At 46.9% G+C, this 18,121-nt stretch overlaps 2 protein-coding genes across 14 annotated transcripts in view; one reads left to right on the top strand and one right to left on the bottom strand.

Annotated features, from left to right (window-relative positions):
- Positions 1-18,121, top strand: part of kcnab2a (potassium voltage-gated channel subfamily A regulatory beta subunit 2a) — a 133,944-nt gene that overhangs the window by 108,670 nt on the left and 7,153 nt on the right. For 11 of the 12 annotated variants that reach the window (XM_052526828.1, XM_052526830.1, XM_035777639.2 and 8 more), the window contains 8 exons: positions 8,933-8,977; positions 9,999-10,043; positions 10,562-10,605; positions 11,163-11,249; positions 12,325-12,410; positions 12,721-12,841; positions 15,804-15,898; positions 17,051-17,171. In XM_052526828.1, coding sequence (XP_052382788.1) covers positions 8,933-8,977; positions 9,999-10,043; positions 10,562-10,605; positions 11,163-11,249; positions 12,325-12,410; positions 12,721-12,841; positions 15,804-15,898; positions 17,051-17,171 — 644 coding nt within the window. The other variant, XM_052526832.1, reaches the window with a different exon arrangement.
- Positions 9,001-9,987, bottom strand: LOC127932185 (uncharacterized). 2 transcript variants are annotated; one of them, XM_052526833.1, is made up of 2 exons: positions 9,697-9,987; positions 9,001-9,660 (listed from the first exon to the last, which is right to left on the bottom strand). In XM_052526833.1, the coding sequence occupies exons 1-2, from the start codon at positions 9,896-9,898 to the stop codon at positions 9,197-9,199; spliced, it is 666 nt and encodes a 221-aa protein (XP_052382793.1). In that variant the 5' UTR covers positions 9,899-9,987; the 3' UTR covers positions 9,001-9,196. The 2 variants fall into 2 exon arrangements, with proteins under 2 accessions (XP_052382793.1, XP_052382794.1); XM_052526834.1 differs by having other exon boundaries at positions 9,733-9,987.

Here is an 18,121-nt window from a genome sequence, read left to right as displayed (position 1 = left end):
GTTAATTAATGAGATGGGGGACTCATCTAAATGATATGGTGTAGACTCACGTTTAGTACCAATGAAGCTGGTGCTGGTCTCCAGTCCTTCCAGTGTGGTCGTGATGATTTAGCCGACAGCACGTTGAGGGAGTCTCCCAGGCCATCACACATCTTTAGAGAACTCATTCAATTTGATTAAACCTCTGGTTTGGTGGGTCTGAGGCCCAGAGGCTCAGATGAAACGCTCACTGATGCACTTACCATGAGTCTGTGCGTCTCCGCGGCCTCCCGCGTAGGTAGTTGGCAGGCATGTTTGCAAATACAAGGCCTTACAATTTTATCCACACGTGCCTTGGACAAGCCTGCAAAACAGTTTACATAAACATGAGTGATTAATTGCTCTGTAGCCTTGAGCTCCAGACCTGGGGGAGAAACACCTCATTTATAACATTCATCATACTGAGTTCTAGTGGTATTTTTGATGAGAGGTCAAGGGTCGATCATTCATGATGGCTTGAATACCAGTAGAACCCAAACAGTGATATTTTGCCAACTCTAACCTTTGTAGGGCTTCATAACATCTCCTCAGACAGTTGTATACACCATCCTGGATTAATGGATCTTTGTTGTGAGGAAGGATGAACTCCTTTCCAACAGTACCTCAGATTAACAGACTCTAACTCTTCTCTAAATCCTCCCCAAGGAAATACTGGTCTCTCATTGTGGCGATATGGTCAGGCATATTTCCCAAGGTGTTAATATTATGTAAAAGACTGAAGAAAGAAAATAACAAATGGTTGATGGCTTTATCATTTTGAATTAGTGCTGAGTGTTCAACTGAAATGTCGGCTATTTTTTGTTCATTGACCAACGTCGGATCTGTCACGCCCTGGTCGAAGTATTTTGTGTTTATCTTCATTTATTTGGTCAGGCCAGGGTGTGACATGGGTTTTTGTATGTGGTGTGTATGTAGTGGGATTGTAGCTTAGTGGGGTGTTCTAGGTAAGTCTATGGCTGTCTGAAGTGGTTCTCAATCAGAGGCAGGTGTTTATCGTTGTCTCTGATTGGGAACCATATTTAGGCAGCTATATTCTTTGGTTGTGTTGTGGGTGATTGTCCTTAGTGTCCTGATGTCCTTGTTCTGTGTTAGTTGACACAAGTATAGGCTGTTTTCGGTTTTCATTTCGTTTATTGTTTTGTAGTGTTTTTGTATTGATTCGTGTTACGTTTATTTGATTAAACATGGATCGCAATCTACACGCTGCATTTTGGTCCGCTTCACCACATGAAAACCGTTACAGAATCACCCACCATAAACGGACCAAGCAGCGTGTCAACAGGCAGGAGCAGCCCAAAGAGGAGATGCGCAATAAGGATTTCTGGACATGGGAGGAAATCCTCGACGGGAGAGGACCCTGGGCTAAACCAAGGGAGTGTAGCCACCCAAAGGCGGAACAGGTGGAGGCAGCGAGGAGAGCAGAGTCAGCCGGAGAGAGGAGCCGGCTATATGAGGGAACACGGTTGGCAAGGAAGCCTGAGAGTCAGCCCCAGACATTTATTTTTTTTTGGGGGGGGGGGCTCAGGGAGAGAGTGGCAGAGTCAGGAGTCAGACCTGAGCCAACTCTCCCTGTTTATCGTGAGGAGCCAAGGAGGAGACCAGAGCCGGTGTTGGAGGTGAGCGAAGCAGAGACTGTGAATGAGTTAATGGGGAAATTGGAGGAGAGAGAAATGAGGGAGTTGCTGTGTTGGTGCTTTTTGCATGGAATTCGCCCGACGGAACGTGTCAGGGATTTGATGGCACCTGGGTCAGCGCTCCATACTCGTCCTGAGGTGGGGGTGGTCGGCTGGTGAAGTTGGTGCCAGCCTCACGCACCAGGCCTCCTGTGCATATCCCTAGCCTCCTGTGCCAACACTGCTCTCAAGATCTCCAGTACGCCTTCACGGTCTAGCCCATCCTGTGCCACCTCCACACACCAGCCCTCCGGTAGCAGCTCCCCGCACCAGGCTTCCTGTGCGTGTCCTCGGCCCAGTACCACCAGTGCCAGCACCACGCATCAGGCATACAGTGCGCCTCGCCTCTCCTGCGCTGCCGGAGCCTCCCGCCTGTTCAGCGCTATCAGAGCCTTCCTCCTCTACAGCGCTGCTGGAGTCTCCTGTCTGTTCAGCGCATCTAGAGCCTTCCTCCTCTACAGCGCTGCTGGAGTCTCCTGTCTGTTCAGCGCATCTAGAGCCTTCTTCCTCTACAGCGCTGCTGGAGTCTCCTGTCTGTTCAGCGCAGCCAGAGCTGTCAGTCTGCATGGAGCAGCCAGAGCTGTCAGTCTGCAAGGAGCTGCCAGTCTGCAAGGTGCTGCCAGCCTGCATGGAGCAGCCAGAGCTGTCAGTCTGCATGAAGCAGCCAGAGCTGTCAGTCTGCAAGGAGCTGCCAGTCTGCAAGGAGCTGCCAGTCTGCAAGGAGCTGTCAGTCTGCAAGGAGCTGTCAGCCTGCATGGAGCAGTCAGAGCTGTCAGTCTGCATGGAGCAGTCAGAGCTGTCAGTCTGCATGGAGCAGTCAGAGCTGTCAGTCTGCATGGAGCAGTCAGAGCTGTCAGTCTGCATGAAGCAGCCAGAGCTGCCAGTCTGCATGAAGCAGCCAGAGCTGCCAGTCTGCAAAGAGCTGTCAGTCTACAAAGAGCTGCCAGTCTGCAAGGATCCGCCAGTCTGCAAGGATCCGCCAGTCTGCAAGGATCCGCCAGTCTGCCAGGATCCACCAGTCTGCGAGGATCCGCCAGAAGTGCCAGTCAGCCAGGATCCGCCAGAAGTGCCAGTCAGCCAGGATCCGCCAGAGGTGCCAGTCGGCCAGGATCTGCCAGTCGGCCAGGATCTGCCAGTCGGCCAGGATCTGCCAGTCGGCCAGGATCTGCCAGTCGCCAGTCGGTCAGGATCCGCCAGTCAACCAGGTTCCGCCAGAACTTCCAGTCGGCCAGGATCTGCCAGTCAGCCAGGATCTGCCAGTCGGCCAGGATCTGCCAGTCGGTCAGGATCCGCCAGTCAACCAGGTTCCGCCAGAACTTCCAGTCGGCCAGGATCTGCCAGTCAGCCAGGATCTGCCAGTCAGCCAAGATCCATCAACCTGCCTGAGCTTCCTCTCACTCCTGAGCTTCCTTTCACTCCTGAGCTTCCTTTCACTCCTGAGCTTCCTTTCACTCCTGAGCTTCCTTTCACTCCCGAGCTTCCACTCAGTCCCGAGCTGCCTCAGTCCCGAGCTACCCCTCAGTCCCGATCTGCTCCTCAGTCTAGTGGGGTTCTGGGTGAGGACTACTAGGCCATGGTCGGCGGCGAGGGTGGACTATCCAAGGACGCGAGGAGGGACTAAGACAGTGGTTGAGTGGAGTCCACGTCCCGCGCCGGAGCCGCCACCATGGACAGACGCCCACCCGGACCCTCCCTATTGTTTTGAGGTGCGTTCGGGAGTCTTAGGAGGGGGGCGGGGGGGGGGGTTCTGTCACGCCCTGGTCGAAGTATTTTGTGTTTATCTTCATTTATTTGGTCAGGCCAGAGTGTGACATGGGTTTTTGTATGTGGTGTGTATGTAGTGGGATTGTAGCTTAGTGGGGTGTTCTAGTTAAATCTATGGCTGTCTGAAGTGGTTCTCAATCAGAGGCAGGTGTTTATCGTTGTCTCTGATTGGGAACCATATTTAGGCAGCCATATTCTTTGGTTGTGTTGTGGGTGATTGTCCTTAGTGTCCTGATGTCCTTGTTCTGTGTTAGTTGACACAAGTATAGGCTGTTTTCGGTTTTCGTTTCGTTTATTGTTTTGTAGTGTTTTTGTATTGATTCGTGTTACGTTTATTTGATTAAACATGGATCGCAATCTACACGCTGCATTTTGGTCCGACTCTCCTTCACCACATGAAAACCGTTACAGGGTCAATTATTTTAATTCTGCAGTTTCTCTAGAGATAAATCAGATCGCACCCGAACTGTATTTGGGAGTTGTAGTTTCCAGCAGGCCAGTGTTCTACATAGTTTAGCGCAGAAAATGTGATAATTAACTACCATCATCTATTGCGCGCCTACTTATCCGTTCTGTGTTTCTTTGACTCCTGCTACATAAGAAACAGAAGAATGCGCGATCAATAGGGATACATAGAGAGCAGTTGCTTCGCAAGGATTTTTTAAAACTTGACTTAAAAAACATAAGCCTAAGGACCATTAACCAATTAAAAACAGTACTGTAGCAATAAAGTTTGTGCAGTAAACTTTAGGCCTACTGTACGTTATCGCAGCATATTGGCTTTGCTTGAATTGCCCTGTCAATGCATTGTTGTTCAGGCCATTTAAAAATATATATTTATGATCATACCGGTAATAGATCCGTTGTTGTATTACTTGTGAAGCACAGCTGAGTGAGCATACACTTACATACTTTTGGGGGGCTTCTTGTGCCTGCATCTGATGGTCAGTCTCAGATGTGGGAAAGAGCATTAGACTGAGGGTCCGCATCTCAACATCCCTCCACTCTCCCTTTCCTCCACTGACATTGACCAAAAAGTGACACAGTCTTCCAGATGATGGCGAAACTCAAGTTACACCGCATCGTGCACAAATTCATGTTACTCCTATGAACAGAGAAAGTGAAATATTCCTCGACATTAAAAAAGACCCAAGCCGCTAATAATAACAACTCAAGCGTATAGATACACTTTCCTACTCATTCATTACTGCTGCACTGCTTGTTGTAGCTCTGAGTAGAAATGAAATCAAATTGTATTTGTCACATACACATGGTTAGCAGATGTTAATGCGAGTGTAGCGAAATGCTTGTGCTTCTAGTTCCGACAATGCAGTAATAACCAACAAGTAATCTAGCTAACAATTCCAAAACTACTACCTTATAGACACAAGTGTGAGGGGATAAAGAATATGTACATAAAGGTCCTTCTGTAGCTCAGTTGGTAGAGCATGGCGCTTGTAACGCCAGGGTAGTGGGTTCGATTCCCGGGACCACCCATACGTAGAATGTATGCACACATGACTGTAAGTCGCTTTGGATAAAAGCGTCTGCTAAATGGCATATATTATACATGAGTGATTGTACAGAGCGGCATAGGCATGATACAGTAGATGGTATTGAGTGCAGTATATACATATGAGATGAGTATGTAAACAAAGTGGCATAGTTAAAGTGGCTAGTGATACATGTATTACATAAAGATGCAGTAGATGATATAGAGTACAGTATATACATATGAGATGAATAATGTAGGGTATGTAAACATTATATTAGGTAGCATTGTTTAAAGTGGCTAGTAATATATTTTACATCATTTCCCATCCATTCCCATTATTAAAGTTGCTGGAGTTGAGTCAGTGTGTTGGCAGCAGCCACTCAATGTTAGTGGTGGCTGTTTTAACAGTCTGATGGCCTTGAGATAGAAGCTGTTTTTCAGTCTCTCGGTCCCAGCTTTGATGCACCTGTACTGACCTCGCCTTCTGGATGATAGCGGGTTGAACAGGCAGTGGCTCGGGTGGTTGTTGTCCTTGATGATCTTTATGGCCTTCCTGTGACATCGGGTGGTGTAGGTGTCCTGGAGGGCAGGTAGTTTGCCCCCGGTGATGCGTTGTGCAGACCTCACTACCCTCTGGAGAGCCTTACGGTTGTGGGCGGAGCAGTTGCCGTACCAGGCGGTGATACAGCCCGCCAGGATGCTCTCGATTGTGCATCTGTAGAAGTTTGTGAGTGCTTTTGCCGAATTTCTTCAGCCTCCTGAGGTTGAAGAGGCGCTGCTGCGCCTTCTTCACGATGCTGTCTGTGTGGGTGGACCAATTCAGTTTGTCTGTGATGTGTACGCCGAGGAACTTAAAACTTACTACCCTCTCCACTACTGTTCCATCAATGTGGATAGGGGGGTGTTCCCTCTGCTGTTTCCTGAAGTCCACAATCATCTCCTTAGTTTTGTTGACGTTGAGTGGGAGGTTATTTTCCTGACACCACACTCCGAGGGCCCTCACCTCCTCCCTGTAGGCCGTCTCGTCGTTGTTGGTAATCAAGCCTACCACTGTTGTGTCGTCCGCAAACTTGATGATTGAGTTGGAGGCGTGCGTGGCCACGCAGTCGTGGGTGAACAGGGAGTACAGGAGAGGGCTCAGAACGCACCCTTGTGGGGCCCCAGTGTTGAGGATCAGCGGGGTGGAAATGTTGTTGCCTACCCTCACCACCTGGGGGAGACCCAGGGTCTCGAGCTTGATGACGAGCTTGGAGGGCACTATGGTGTTAAATGCCGAGCTGTAGTCGATGAACAGCATTCTCACGTAGGTATTCCTCTTGTCCAGATGGGTTAGGGCAGTGTGCAGTGTGGTTGAGATTGCGTCGTCTGTGGATCTATTTGGGCGGTAAGCAAATTGGAGTGGGTCTAGGGTGTCAGGTAGGGTGGAGGTGATATGGTCCTTGACTAGTCTCTCAAAGCACTTCATGATGACGGAAGTGAGTGCTACGGGGCGGTAGTCGTTTAGCTCAGTGACCTTAGCTTTCTTGGGAACAGGAACAATGGTGGCCCTCTTGAAGCATGTGGGAACAATAGACTGGGATAGGGATTGATTGAATATGTCCGTAAACACACCAGCCAGCTGGTCTGCGCATGCTCTGGGGGCGCGGCTGGGGATGCCGTCTGGGCCTGCAGCCTTGCGACGGTTGACACGTTTAAATGTTTTCCTCACGTCGGCTGCAGTGAAGGAGAGTCCGCATGTTTTAGTTGCGGGCCGTGTCAGTGGCACTGTATTGTCCTCAAAGCGGGCAAAAAAGTTATTTAGTCTGCCTGGGAGCAAGACATCCTGGTCCGTGACTGGGCTGGTTTTCTTTTTGTAATCCGTGATTGACTGTAGACATACCTCTTGTTTCTGAGCCGTTGAATTGAGATTCTACTTTGTCTCTATACTGACGCTTAGCTTGTTTGATTGCCTTGCGGAAGGAATAGTTACACTGTTTGTATTCGGTCATGTTTCCGGTCACCTTGCCCTGATTAAAAGCAGTGGTTCAGGCTTTCAGTTTCACGCGAATGCTGCCATCAATCCACGGTTTCTGGTTTGGGAATGTTTTAATCGTTGCTATGGGAACGACATCTTCAACGCACGTTCTAATGAACTCGCTCACCGAATCAGTGTATTCGTCAATGTTGTTGTCTGACGCAATACGAAACAAATCCCAATCCACATGATGGAAGCAGTCTTGGAGTGTGGAATCAGATTGGTCGGACCAGCGTTGGAACAGACCTCAGCGCGGGAGCTGAGGAAGAGCTGAGGAAATAGGAAGAACTCGCATTTTATGGTTTGTAAAAGTGTTGAATACAAAGTGTTGACAGTGCTGAGTAAGATCTTAAACATGAACTCACTCATAAAGTTGACAGTTTCTCTCTCTAATCATGGTTTTAAACATTTTGAAATCAACTTTTCTGTAGCTTTCTTTTATGCCTGCTACGTTACTGCAGAAACGGTCATCTGAGCCATCTGATTGGCCAGCGGTAGGGCTATAGTGCACTTGATTTGCTCTCTGGGCCTGCCGGGAAGTCAGTTTGTACCTTCAGACACATGAAATAGTTGAAAATGGCAACAGATGGCCTACCCAGCACGCAGGGCAGCTGAATCGGGTGCACCTACAGCAAACAGCCTGAGACGAATAATAATCATTTCTTTCAAGTAGGAACACAAGGCTATGTCGTTGGGTTTTTTACAGAAATGTTTGGCGATCGACTAGGAAGGACTTGGACATCGACCAGTCGATCGTGATTGACCCGTTGGTGACCATTGCTCTATAATGTATTTTTATGTATATCCTTTTTTTTACCCCGTACCCCGTTACCCCGTTCTCCCCAATTTTGTGGTATCCATTTGGTAGTTAGTCTTGTCTCATCACTGCAAAATCCTGTACAGTCTTGGGAGAGGCGAAGGTCCATAGCCGTGCGTCCTCCGAAATACAACCCAACCAAGCCACACTGCTTCTTGACACAATGCCCACTTAACGCAGAAGCCAGCCGCACCAATGTTTCAGGGGGAAACACCGTGCACCTGGCGACTGTACTGCGCCACAAGGACATCCCTGCCGGCCAAACCCTCCCTTAACCCGGACGACGCTGGGCCAATTGTGCGCCACCCCATGGGTCTCCTGGTCACGGCTGGCTGAGAAAGAGCCTGGACTCAAACCCAGAATCTCTAGTGGCACAACTAGCACTGCGATGCAGTGCCTTAGACCACTGAGCCACTAGGGAGGCCTGCTCTAGAAAGTTGAGTGAAGTTCAATCTCGTTCTTCTCTCTGTGGGCTGATATTTTTGCACGGCAGACCCAGGGAGCAGCATTGCAGTCTCGGTGCTACTGAGCGTGCGCACAGCTTAGAGGGAACATTGATGGCATTAGCCTTCCAGAAATGACCCTCCCTCTCCCTCTCCGCTCCCTCTGCTCAAACCAGCAGGCTGCGCACACAGGCAGAGAGAGATCTGATGGAGAGAGAGGGATAAGGGAAAGAGAAGCAGAGAGAGGGGAAGAGGGGTACAGAGAGGGGGAGTTCAGCCACTTTGTGCTTGCCGTACACAGAATTCACATTATAGGAAAACATGGAATTTGTTAGCCTTGTAGACCGGCGCTCCCTTCCTCCCTCGCAGTGACAGGAGTCATCCCAGCCCTAATGGAGGCCACGTTGGGCCTAATTGGCACCCCCACTGCTGCTAATGACTGATTGACATGGAGCCTGTTACACACTAGCCATACCAGCCAGTTCACTGAGTTTAACTGAGTCCACACACTGCAGGAGGGCTTTGTTATAAGTCTATAGAGACACTGGTGAGGGTTGTAAGAGTTACCACCACACTTTGTGATATCTTCTTTTTCAAGGGCTGATCTGTTTTCTTTTTCATCATGGTATGTGTAGTTGTTAGTTGACCATGCCCATTATCTGATCTCTCTCTCCCTCTCTCTCTCAGGGCTGAGGTTGTGCTGGGGAACGTCATAAAGAAGAAAGGATGGAGGTATGTTCGTACGGAGGTTACTCTCATAATGAGCCATGTTTCATTTCTGCGCCGTCACTCTCCCTCTCCTGATAACCGCTCTACCTTATTGGAAGGGAAGTGAGCAGTGTGGTGTACTCCACTGTGCACCGGCAGGCAGGCAGCTAGAGATAAAAGATCAGTCAGGCAGGCGCAGAGAGATAAAAGATCAGGCAGGCAGGCAGAGAGAGAGATAAAAGATCAGGCAGGCAGGCAGCAGAGCCATGGCTGTGCTCCTGCTTTTGTGTCCCTCAAAGCGACTGAATAATGGAATGAAAGTGTCTCCTTTACCCACTCTTTTACCTCATCAACCCGTGTGTGTGTGCACACTGTACTGTACTGGTTTGACAGTGATGTTGTGATGTCAACCAGAGAACCTTGGAACACCCTCTCTGTAATGTCAACCAGAGATCCTTGGAACACCCTCGCTGTGATGTCAACCAGAGAACCTTGGAACACCCTCGCTGTGATGTCAACCAGAGAACCTTGGAACACCCTCGCTGTGATGTCAACCAGAGAACCTTGGAACACCCTCGCTGTGATGTCAACCAGAGAACCTTGGAACACCCTCGCTGTGATGTCAACCAGAGAACCTTGGAACACCCTCGCTGTGATGTCAACCAGAGAACCTTGGAACACCCTCGCTGTGATGTCAACCAGAGAACCTTGGAACACCCTCTCTGTGATGTCAACCAGAGAACCTTGGAACACCCTCGCTGTGATGTCAACCAGAGAACCTTGGAACACCCTCGCTGTGATGTCAACCAGAGAACCTTGGAACACCCTCGCTGTGATGTCAACCAGAGAACATTGGAACACCCTCGCTGTGATGTCAACTAGAGAACCTTGGAACACCCTCTCTGTAATGTCAACCAGAGAACTTTGGAACACCCTCGCTGTCATGTCAACCAGAGAACCTTGGAACACTCTCTCTGTGCTTCATTGTCTATATATGTTCTGTGTGGTCTCACATGTAATGGGTTTTCTCCCCCTTCTCATGTAGACGTTCCAGTCTGGTGATCACAACAAAGATCTTCTGGGGTGGAAAGTATGTTGTCTCTTCTCTGGTTGTGTGTCTGAATGAGAAATATGCTGCTCTTTGTAATGTGTCTGGGGCTGTGAGTGATTGGCACTGTCATAGAGTATATATGTAATGCCATGCAGATAATTCCTCCCTCCCAGTGGCCCTCTGGTTAATGTGATAATGTGTAGTCCATGCTGATGTTATTATCAAGCAATAAGGCCCGACGGGGTGTGTTATATTGGTCATATACCACAAACCCCTGAGGTGCCTTATTGCTATTATAAACTGGTTACCAAAGTAATTAGAGCAGTAAAAAGACATGGTTTGTCATACCCGTGATATACGGTCTGATATATCACAGCTGTCGGCCAATCAGCATTTAGGGCTCGAACCACCCAGTTTATAATGGGCTTTTAGTCAAGCTGAAATGTATATATTGGGATGTTACTGTGATGGACTGAATGATATGATGAAAGAAAATAAAGCCTTGCTGTGGCTCTGCTGTAATTCAACTGATTCTGGAATATGTTTTTAATCCATAGAGCAGAGACTGAAAGAGGGTTGTCCCGAAAACACATTATAGAAGGTAAGCTCATCCTGTCCTTGATCACGCAGAGCAAGGGCAGAATGAGAAATTAAATGCTGACATTGCATCAGACAACATCCTGATTAGTCATTTTGGCTCCAGGGAGAAGAGACTCCAATTTGATAATTGTGGACTCTCTTGGGGGATAGGAGTCTTGCTGAGAAAGATCCTAGTTCCTCTTTTCTCTGAAAAATAACACCTTATTAGAATCACATTATTTGAAAATTCTACCTGCAATATTGAGCACTACCTCGCAATTAGAGCCCAGGGGGAGCAAAAGGGAATGTCATGTTTATCTGAACACTTGCAGCCATTCTGACGATGCCATTCATGTCACAATGTAATAAAGCAACATTTAAGGCATATTTCTTTGACAATTGCTCTTTTGATTGGCTATTGTTAGGTTTTGTCCCCCCAAAAATGTTAATTGGCATCAGACCCAAAAAAACATCAGTTGGGCTGTACTCGCAATAGTACACTCAATAAGATATGACTGCAACCATGTCCCTGAACAATAATAGTGTGTGTAACTGTGGCTGTGATGCATGTCGTTGTAGGTTTAAAGGCCTCACTGGAGAGACTGCAGCTAGAGTATGTGGACGTGGTGTTTGCAAACAGACCGGACCCCAACACTCCCATGGAAGGTAAGGAGGAACATCTTGGTCCGCCTCTATCACTGGCTTCTGCTGTCTGCCTCTTCTCTATTCTCCTGCTGGGTTCTCTCCATCCCATGAGCTTCTCTGACATGCCTACGTCCATTCTAACTCACTAGGCTACATGTTTCTGTGTAGTGCATGAAACGATGTCCTCATTTCACCCCATCCTTCCCTACTGGCTTGCTTCCCAATGCCCTGGGGAATGTTAAATATGAGTGAAAACTGCTGGAGCAAAAAATAACACAATTAAAAAATAATAATAATAATATATGTTTTATTGTCACATGCTGTACACCGGATAGGTGCAGTGAAATGTGTTGTTTTACAACACATTGTTTTAAAACCGGAACTGCACGATCCTATAGAATGTTGGAGACAAGTCTGCAGAAGAGCTTTAAATGACAGAGTACTCTGTGTGTTCTCCCGTTGTCATACAGTATTCATCTGTCCTCTATGGGCCATGCTACAGTAGGAAGGTTACAACACCCTCAGACTGTCCCTGTTACTGTTACTCTGCCCTGACACAGACCATCTCCGCTGTTGTTGTACCTAACATTACTCCTGTCATTCTATTTCTGCCTCTCTTGAACCAGGGATAGCTGGTATGTAAAAAAAAAAAAATGCATGAGCTTTGGATTTATCCATTTCTTATGTTTTACCCATCTGCCCTTTTAGGAGTTCAACAGTTGATAAACTGCAGTAGTTCACAGGGAAAGGTTTGAACCTGTACCTGAAGAAGTACTTTGGCCATCTGGTGCACCTCTCTGTCACTAGCCTGAGGACAGAACAGAGAGAGGGAGAGAGTGGTGCTGCTGCTGTGTTAATGTTACAGGCTCTCCTAATCACTCTTTTACTCTCTCTCTTTCTCTCTCATCCTCAATGTGTTTGCGCTTTCTGTTTTTGTTGCACACAAGCTCAAACATGGCCATCGGGCAAACTGTACATCACTTGATCATGTCTGACTGACTTGCTCTACTTTGGATCAGAACAGTTTGCTACACAGCATTTGTCTCTCTGCTCATTGTAGTGTGTGCGTGTGTATTGTTTTATTTTTGATTGACAGAGACGGTGCGGGCGATGACCCACGTGATCAACCAGGGCATGGCCATGTACTGGGGCACGTCCCGCTGGAGCCCCATGGAGATCATGGTGAGACAAACACACACAAACAGCCTCCTCTACCTTCCGGTCATCATTCTGCCCAGACCCAGTCTCAGCACCGGCAATGACATGACACCACTATAACATCCTCTCACTGACTGTGACGTATTCTGATCATGACTTCCATAATATTGATTGATTGGCGTCACAACCATATGGGACCAACATGTAAAGTGTTGGTCTCATGTTCCTTGAGCTGAAATAAAATATCCCTGAAATTGTTCATGCTTTGATTAGTCAGTGCCTACTGTATAGTACTCTTCAGGCTAACCGCTGCTGTTCCCTGTGTGTCCTGTAGGAGGCGTACTCTGTGGCGCGGCAGTTCAACCAGATCCCTCCCATCTGTGAGCAGGCAGAGTATCACATGTTCCAGAGGGAGAAGGTGGAGGTGCAGCTGCCAGAGCTCTTCCATAAGATAGGTGAGTGGAGCTGGTCTGGACACTGAGATAGCTATTAAATGTAGACTCAGCAATATGACGTAGATGAACAAAGTAAACAGCATAGTGGGTCAATTTCTGCAACAATTAGGAGCCTTAAAACGCAAAGTTAAAAATGAAGCAAGCTCCTGCACATGCGCAGATACTGTGTGTGACTTTGTCTTGCATCTTGCTCATCACAATATCTGCGGTGCTGCTCGTAGCAAATGTCATTTAGCTGAGTCTAACTTTTTAAATGATTACGAACAAAAATATAAACACAACATGTAAAGTGTTGGTCCCATGTTTCATGAGCTGAAATAAAAAATACCTGAAATTGTTCAAATGCACAAAAAGCTTATTTCTCTTAAATGTTGTGCACAAATTTGTTTCCAGCCCTGTTAGTGAGCAATTCTCCTTTGCCAAGATGATACATCCACATGACAGGTGTGGTATATGAAGAAGCTGATTAAACAGCATGATCATTGCATGGGTGCACCTCGTGCTGGGGACAATAAAAGGCCACTTTAAAATGTGCAGTTTTGTCACACAACACAATGCCACAGATGTTTCAAGTTGTGAGGCAGTGTGCAATTGACATGCTGACTGCAGGAATGTCCACCAGAGCTGTTGCCAGAGAATTGCATGATCATTTCTCTACCATAAGGTGCCTACAATGTTGTTTTATAGAATTTGGCTGAATTTGGCGGTACGTTCCACATGTGGGCCTATGCCATCCCAGGCCCACCCATGGCTGCACCCCTACCCAGTCATGGGAAATCCATAGATTAGGGCCTAATGAATTTAATTAGACTGATTTCCTTATACGAACTGTAACTCTTATATGAACTGTAACTCTTATACGAACTGTAACTCTTATACGAACTGTAACTCTTACACGAACTGTAACTTGAAATTGTTTCATGTTGCGTTTATATTTCTGTTCAGTATAGATAGTATCATTATTATACAGTTATCGGAAGTTTACATACACTTAGGTTGGAGTCATTAAAACTCGTTTTTCAACCACTCCACAAATTTCTTGTTAACAACTATAGTTTTGACATGTCCGTAAGGACATCTACTTTGTGCATGACACAAGTCATTTTTCCAACATTTGTTGACAGATAGATTATTTAACTTATAATTCACTGTATCACAAATTAGCCAAGACCTCAGAAAAATAATTGTAGACCTCCACAAGTTTGGTTCATCCTTGGGAGCAATTTCCAAACCCCTGAAGGTACCACGTTCATCTGTACAAACAATAGTACGCAAGTATAAACACCATGGGACCACGTAGCCGTCATACCACTCAGGAAGGAGACTCTTTCTGTCCCATAGAAGTGAACGTACTTTGGTGCGAAAAGAGCCAATCATTTTCAGAACAACAGCAAAGGACCTTGTGAAGATGCTGGAGGAAACCGGTACAAAAGTATCAGTATCCACAGTAAAACTGCCAGCGGCATATCACCCTGCATACCACTGCTGTCTTGCTTCTGAAGCTAAGCAGGGTTGGTCCTGGTCAGTTCCTGGATGGGAGACCAGATGCTGCTGGAAGTGGTGTTGGAGGGCCAGTAGGAGGCACTCTTTCCTCTGGTCTAAAAAAATATCCCAATGCCCCAGGGCAGTGAATGGGGACGCCGTCTTTCGGATGGGACGTCAAACGGTTGTCCTGACTCTCTGAGGTCATTAATGATCCCATGGCACTTATCGTAAGAGTAGGGGTGTTAACCCTGGTGTCCTGGCTAAATTCCCAATCTGGCCCTCAAATCATCACGGTCACCTAATAATCCCCAGTTTACAATTGGCTCATTCATCCCCCTCTCCCATGTAACTATTCCCCAGGTTGTTTTTGCAAATGAGAACGTGTTCTCAGTCAACTTACCTGGTAAAATAACGGATACATTTAAAAAAATATATATATAAAAAAATAACGAGTTCTATATATAACCTGAAAGGTCGCTCAGCAAGGAAGAAGGCACTGCTCCAAAACCGCCATAAAGAAAGCCAGACTACGGTTTGCAACTGCATATGGGGACAAAGATCGTACAAAAATGGAACTGTTTGGCCATAATGACCATTGTTATAGTTGGAGGTAAAAGAGGGAGGCTTGCAAGCCGAAGAACATCATCCCAAACGTGAAGCACGTGGGTGGCAGCATCATGTTGTGGGGACTTTGCTGTACGAGGGACTGGTGCACGTCACAAAATAGATGGCATCATGAGGAATGAAAATTGTGGATATATTGAAGCATCATCTCAAGACATCAATCAGGAAGTTAAAGCTTGGTCGCAAATGGGTCTTCCAAATGGACAATGACCCCAAGCATGCATCACAAAGCCTTGACCTCAATCCCATAGAAAATGTGTGGTCAGAACTGAAAAAGCTTGTGCAAGCAAGGAGGCCTACAAACCTGAATCAGTTGCACCAGCTCTGTCAGGGGGAATGGGCCAAAATTGTTATTATTGTGGGAAGCTTGTGGAAGGCTAGCCGAAACGTTTGACCTAAGTTAAACAATTTGAAGGCAATGCTACCAAATACTAATTGAGTGTATGTACATTTCTGACCCACTGGGAATGTGATGAAAGAAATACAAGTTTAAATAAATCATACTCTCTACTATTATTCTGACATTTCACATTCTTAAAATAAAGTGGTGATCCTAACTGAGCTAAGACAGGGAATTTTTTCTAGGATTAAATGTCAGGAATTGTGAAACTGAGTTTAATTGTGTTTGGCTAAGGTGTGTGTAAACTTCCGACTCTAATATGTAATTCTATGATTGCGTAGATAAAAGTATGCTGCCTCTACCAAAGGTTTCTTTGTCAATTTTGTGTTTTTCTTGGTAAATACCGGATGCTGTCCTGTCTCCTATTTTCGGGCGACTTAGTATAGACGGAACAGCATATTTGGACTGAGTGGTGATGGTGACGGCGCTGACCCAATGTTCCCATGTTTTCAGGTGTGGGGGCGATGACATGGTCACCGCTGGCCTGTGGGATCATCTCAGGGAAATACGACAGTGGGGTACCACCTTACTCCCGCGCCTCTCTTAAGGTAGGGTTACCCGCACCCCTCTCCTGCCCCCCCTGTTCACCTCTTTTGTTTCTCCTTTGGTCTCATGTCAACCCCTCTTCTCCCTCAGCCCTGTTCTTATCCTGGCTGGTTCCTGTCTTAATGGCTGTTTTCTGTGTCTTTCAGGTTCTAGAACTTGATGTCTCCTAGATGCGTTTGTTTTTGAGTCCCATGTGACGGCATACTCTGTGTACCAACTCTGTGTATCCATTCTGTTTACCAGCTCTGTAGCAACTCTACCACCAGCAGTTATTTGGTGGTGTCAACACAAGCATCTTATCTCACATTTCACACACACACAGAGGCATGTGCATGCACACTTACTCACTCACACGCGCACACACACACACTCGCGCGCACACACACACAGAGGCACATGCATGCACACTCACACGCGCACACACACAGATCAAATGACAACAACATGCATATACTGCATCACCAATTCAGAAACTAGGGCTTACTCTGTGCCTGTGTTGTTGCAGAAGTATACAGGGTTGCTATGGTCTTTTAACCCTGTACAGTTAAGGAAACCATTTCTCCATCTAACTACGTGGATAATGTTCTCCTGAGTAGAGCTTTGCATACGGATCATTAATACGTATGTTGTGGTGTTGGCGCCTGACCAACGACAGTGTAGTTGGCTGATCCAATCACTGATGGGTTGCTTGTTCCTGATCTTGTCATTGGATTACACAGGCTATTACACAGGAAATTAAATCCCTTTGTCAAGGTTGCTTTTAACCTGTTGAAATATGTTGACTGTACATTCATATTTAGAAGGAATTATACACAATCGCAACAATAATTATACATTTATTTAGATCCTGGAACAAATGTGTGTTTGCACTGTATGTGTGTGAAACATGAGAGATGAGCCAGAGAGGGTCCTCCTTCTCTCTGCCAGCTGGGGGCTGTACAATAGAAGAGTGTTGACAACCAGACCCTGGTCTACCAAACAGAGTCACGTGTTTAAAAGCAGGCCCTGGTCTACCAAACAGAGTCATGTGTTTAAAAGCAGGCCCTGGTCTACCAAACAGAGTCATGTGTTTAAAAGCAGGCCCTGCTCGACACAGGTGGTGCAGTGCCTCAGTGTTGGGCAGGGCTGTGTTTTTGAGCAGGCTGTTTCAACAGGGCTACCAGTGGTTGAAGGACAAGATCTTGAGCGAAGAGGGCCGGCGTCAGCAGGCGAAGTTGAAAGAGCTGCAGGCAATCGCAGAGCGGCTGGGCTGCACTCTGCCCCAGCTCGCCATCGGTACGCCGACACACACTGCCGCTCTCTCTCTCTCTGTCTGTCTGTCCGTTCCTCGTCCCTCTGGTGCTTATCAACTGTTGGTTTGTGTGTGAGAATCTTTGTCTGTATTATGTTGTATGTCTGTTTGTGGTAATCTAGTTCTTAGACGCTAGAGCAGCCAGGATTATTTTCCTAAACCCAAGTCAGCCTTATCAAGCCAGTGGTAAAAACTTGCTACTGATTCTGTTGGTGAGTTTACTGTCGCGTGCACTGGTGTGTGTATATATGATGAGCAAGTGTCCCTATGCCCCACGTCAGCAGTAACATGGAATGGCAGACATAAATCTGAGCCGACTGGAGCGAGGGGGAAGGAGCCTGTTGACAGATTCCCAGCTCTGTGGAGGGCTATTAAAGCGTGGCAGATGAGAGAGGGAGACTGTCCCGGGATCACAATTCTATGTCACCCGAGAGTCGCTACATTGGAAAAAAATGTATCCGTTAGTTACCTAGAGCCTGTTATTTTACACACTTGATAGCCTAGCTTTAGGGCTGTTGTATGTTTAAAGTAGCTGAGTGACGTCATAGATGGCATTGGCCTAAGGTGCGTTTGCTACATTGCGGAACAGTTTGTACTAAACGACACCTTTCCCCAAAACGTTCTGGTATGATCTTGAACAGACTTTGAGTTACATTTCTCCTGTTTGGTGGGTGTGGCGAGATGTGGCTTGAAGTAATGAGGGACATATTTAAAGGGGGCAGTGGCTACGCTGACAACCCACAACGCAACCCCTCCTCGTTTTTCAACTGGTCGTTCAGTACTGAATTGTTTTCGTTGAATTGAACGTTCCAGAACATAAAAACGCAGTCTTTGCCAGTGAGTGAAGAATCCCTGTCATCTGTTTGACATGTATACAGTGGGGCAAAAAAGTATTTAGTCAGCCACCAATTGTGCAAGTTCTCCCACTTAAAAA

This window comes from Oncorhynchus keta, chromosome 10 (genome assembly GCF_023373465.1).
Source record: "Oncorhynchus keta strain PuntledgeMale-10-30-2019 chromosome 10, Oket_V2, whole genome shotgun sequence".
Taxonomy (NCBI): Eukaryota; Metazoa; Chordata; class Actinopteri; order Salmoniformes; family Salmonidae; genus Oncorhynchus; species Oncorhynchus keta.
This window is presented reverse-complemented; position numbering and strand designations above follow the sequence as displayed.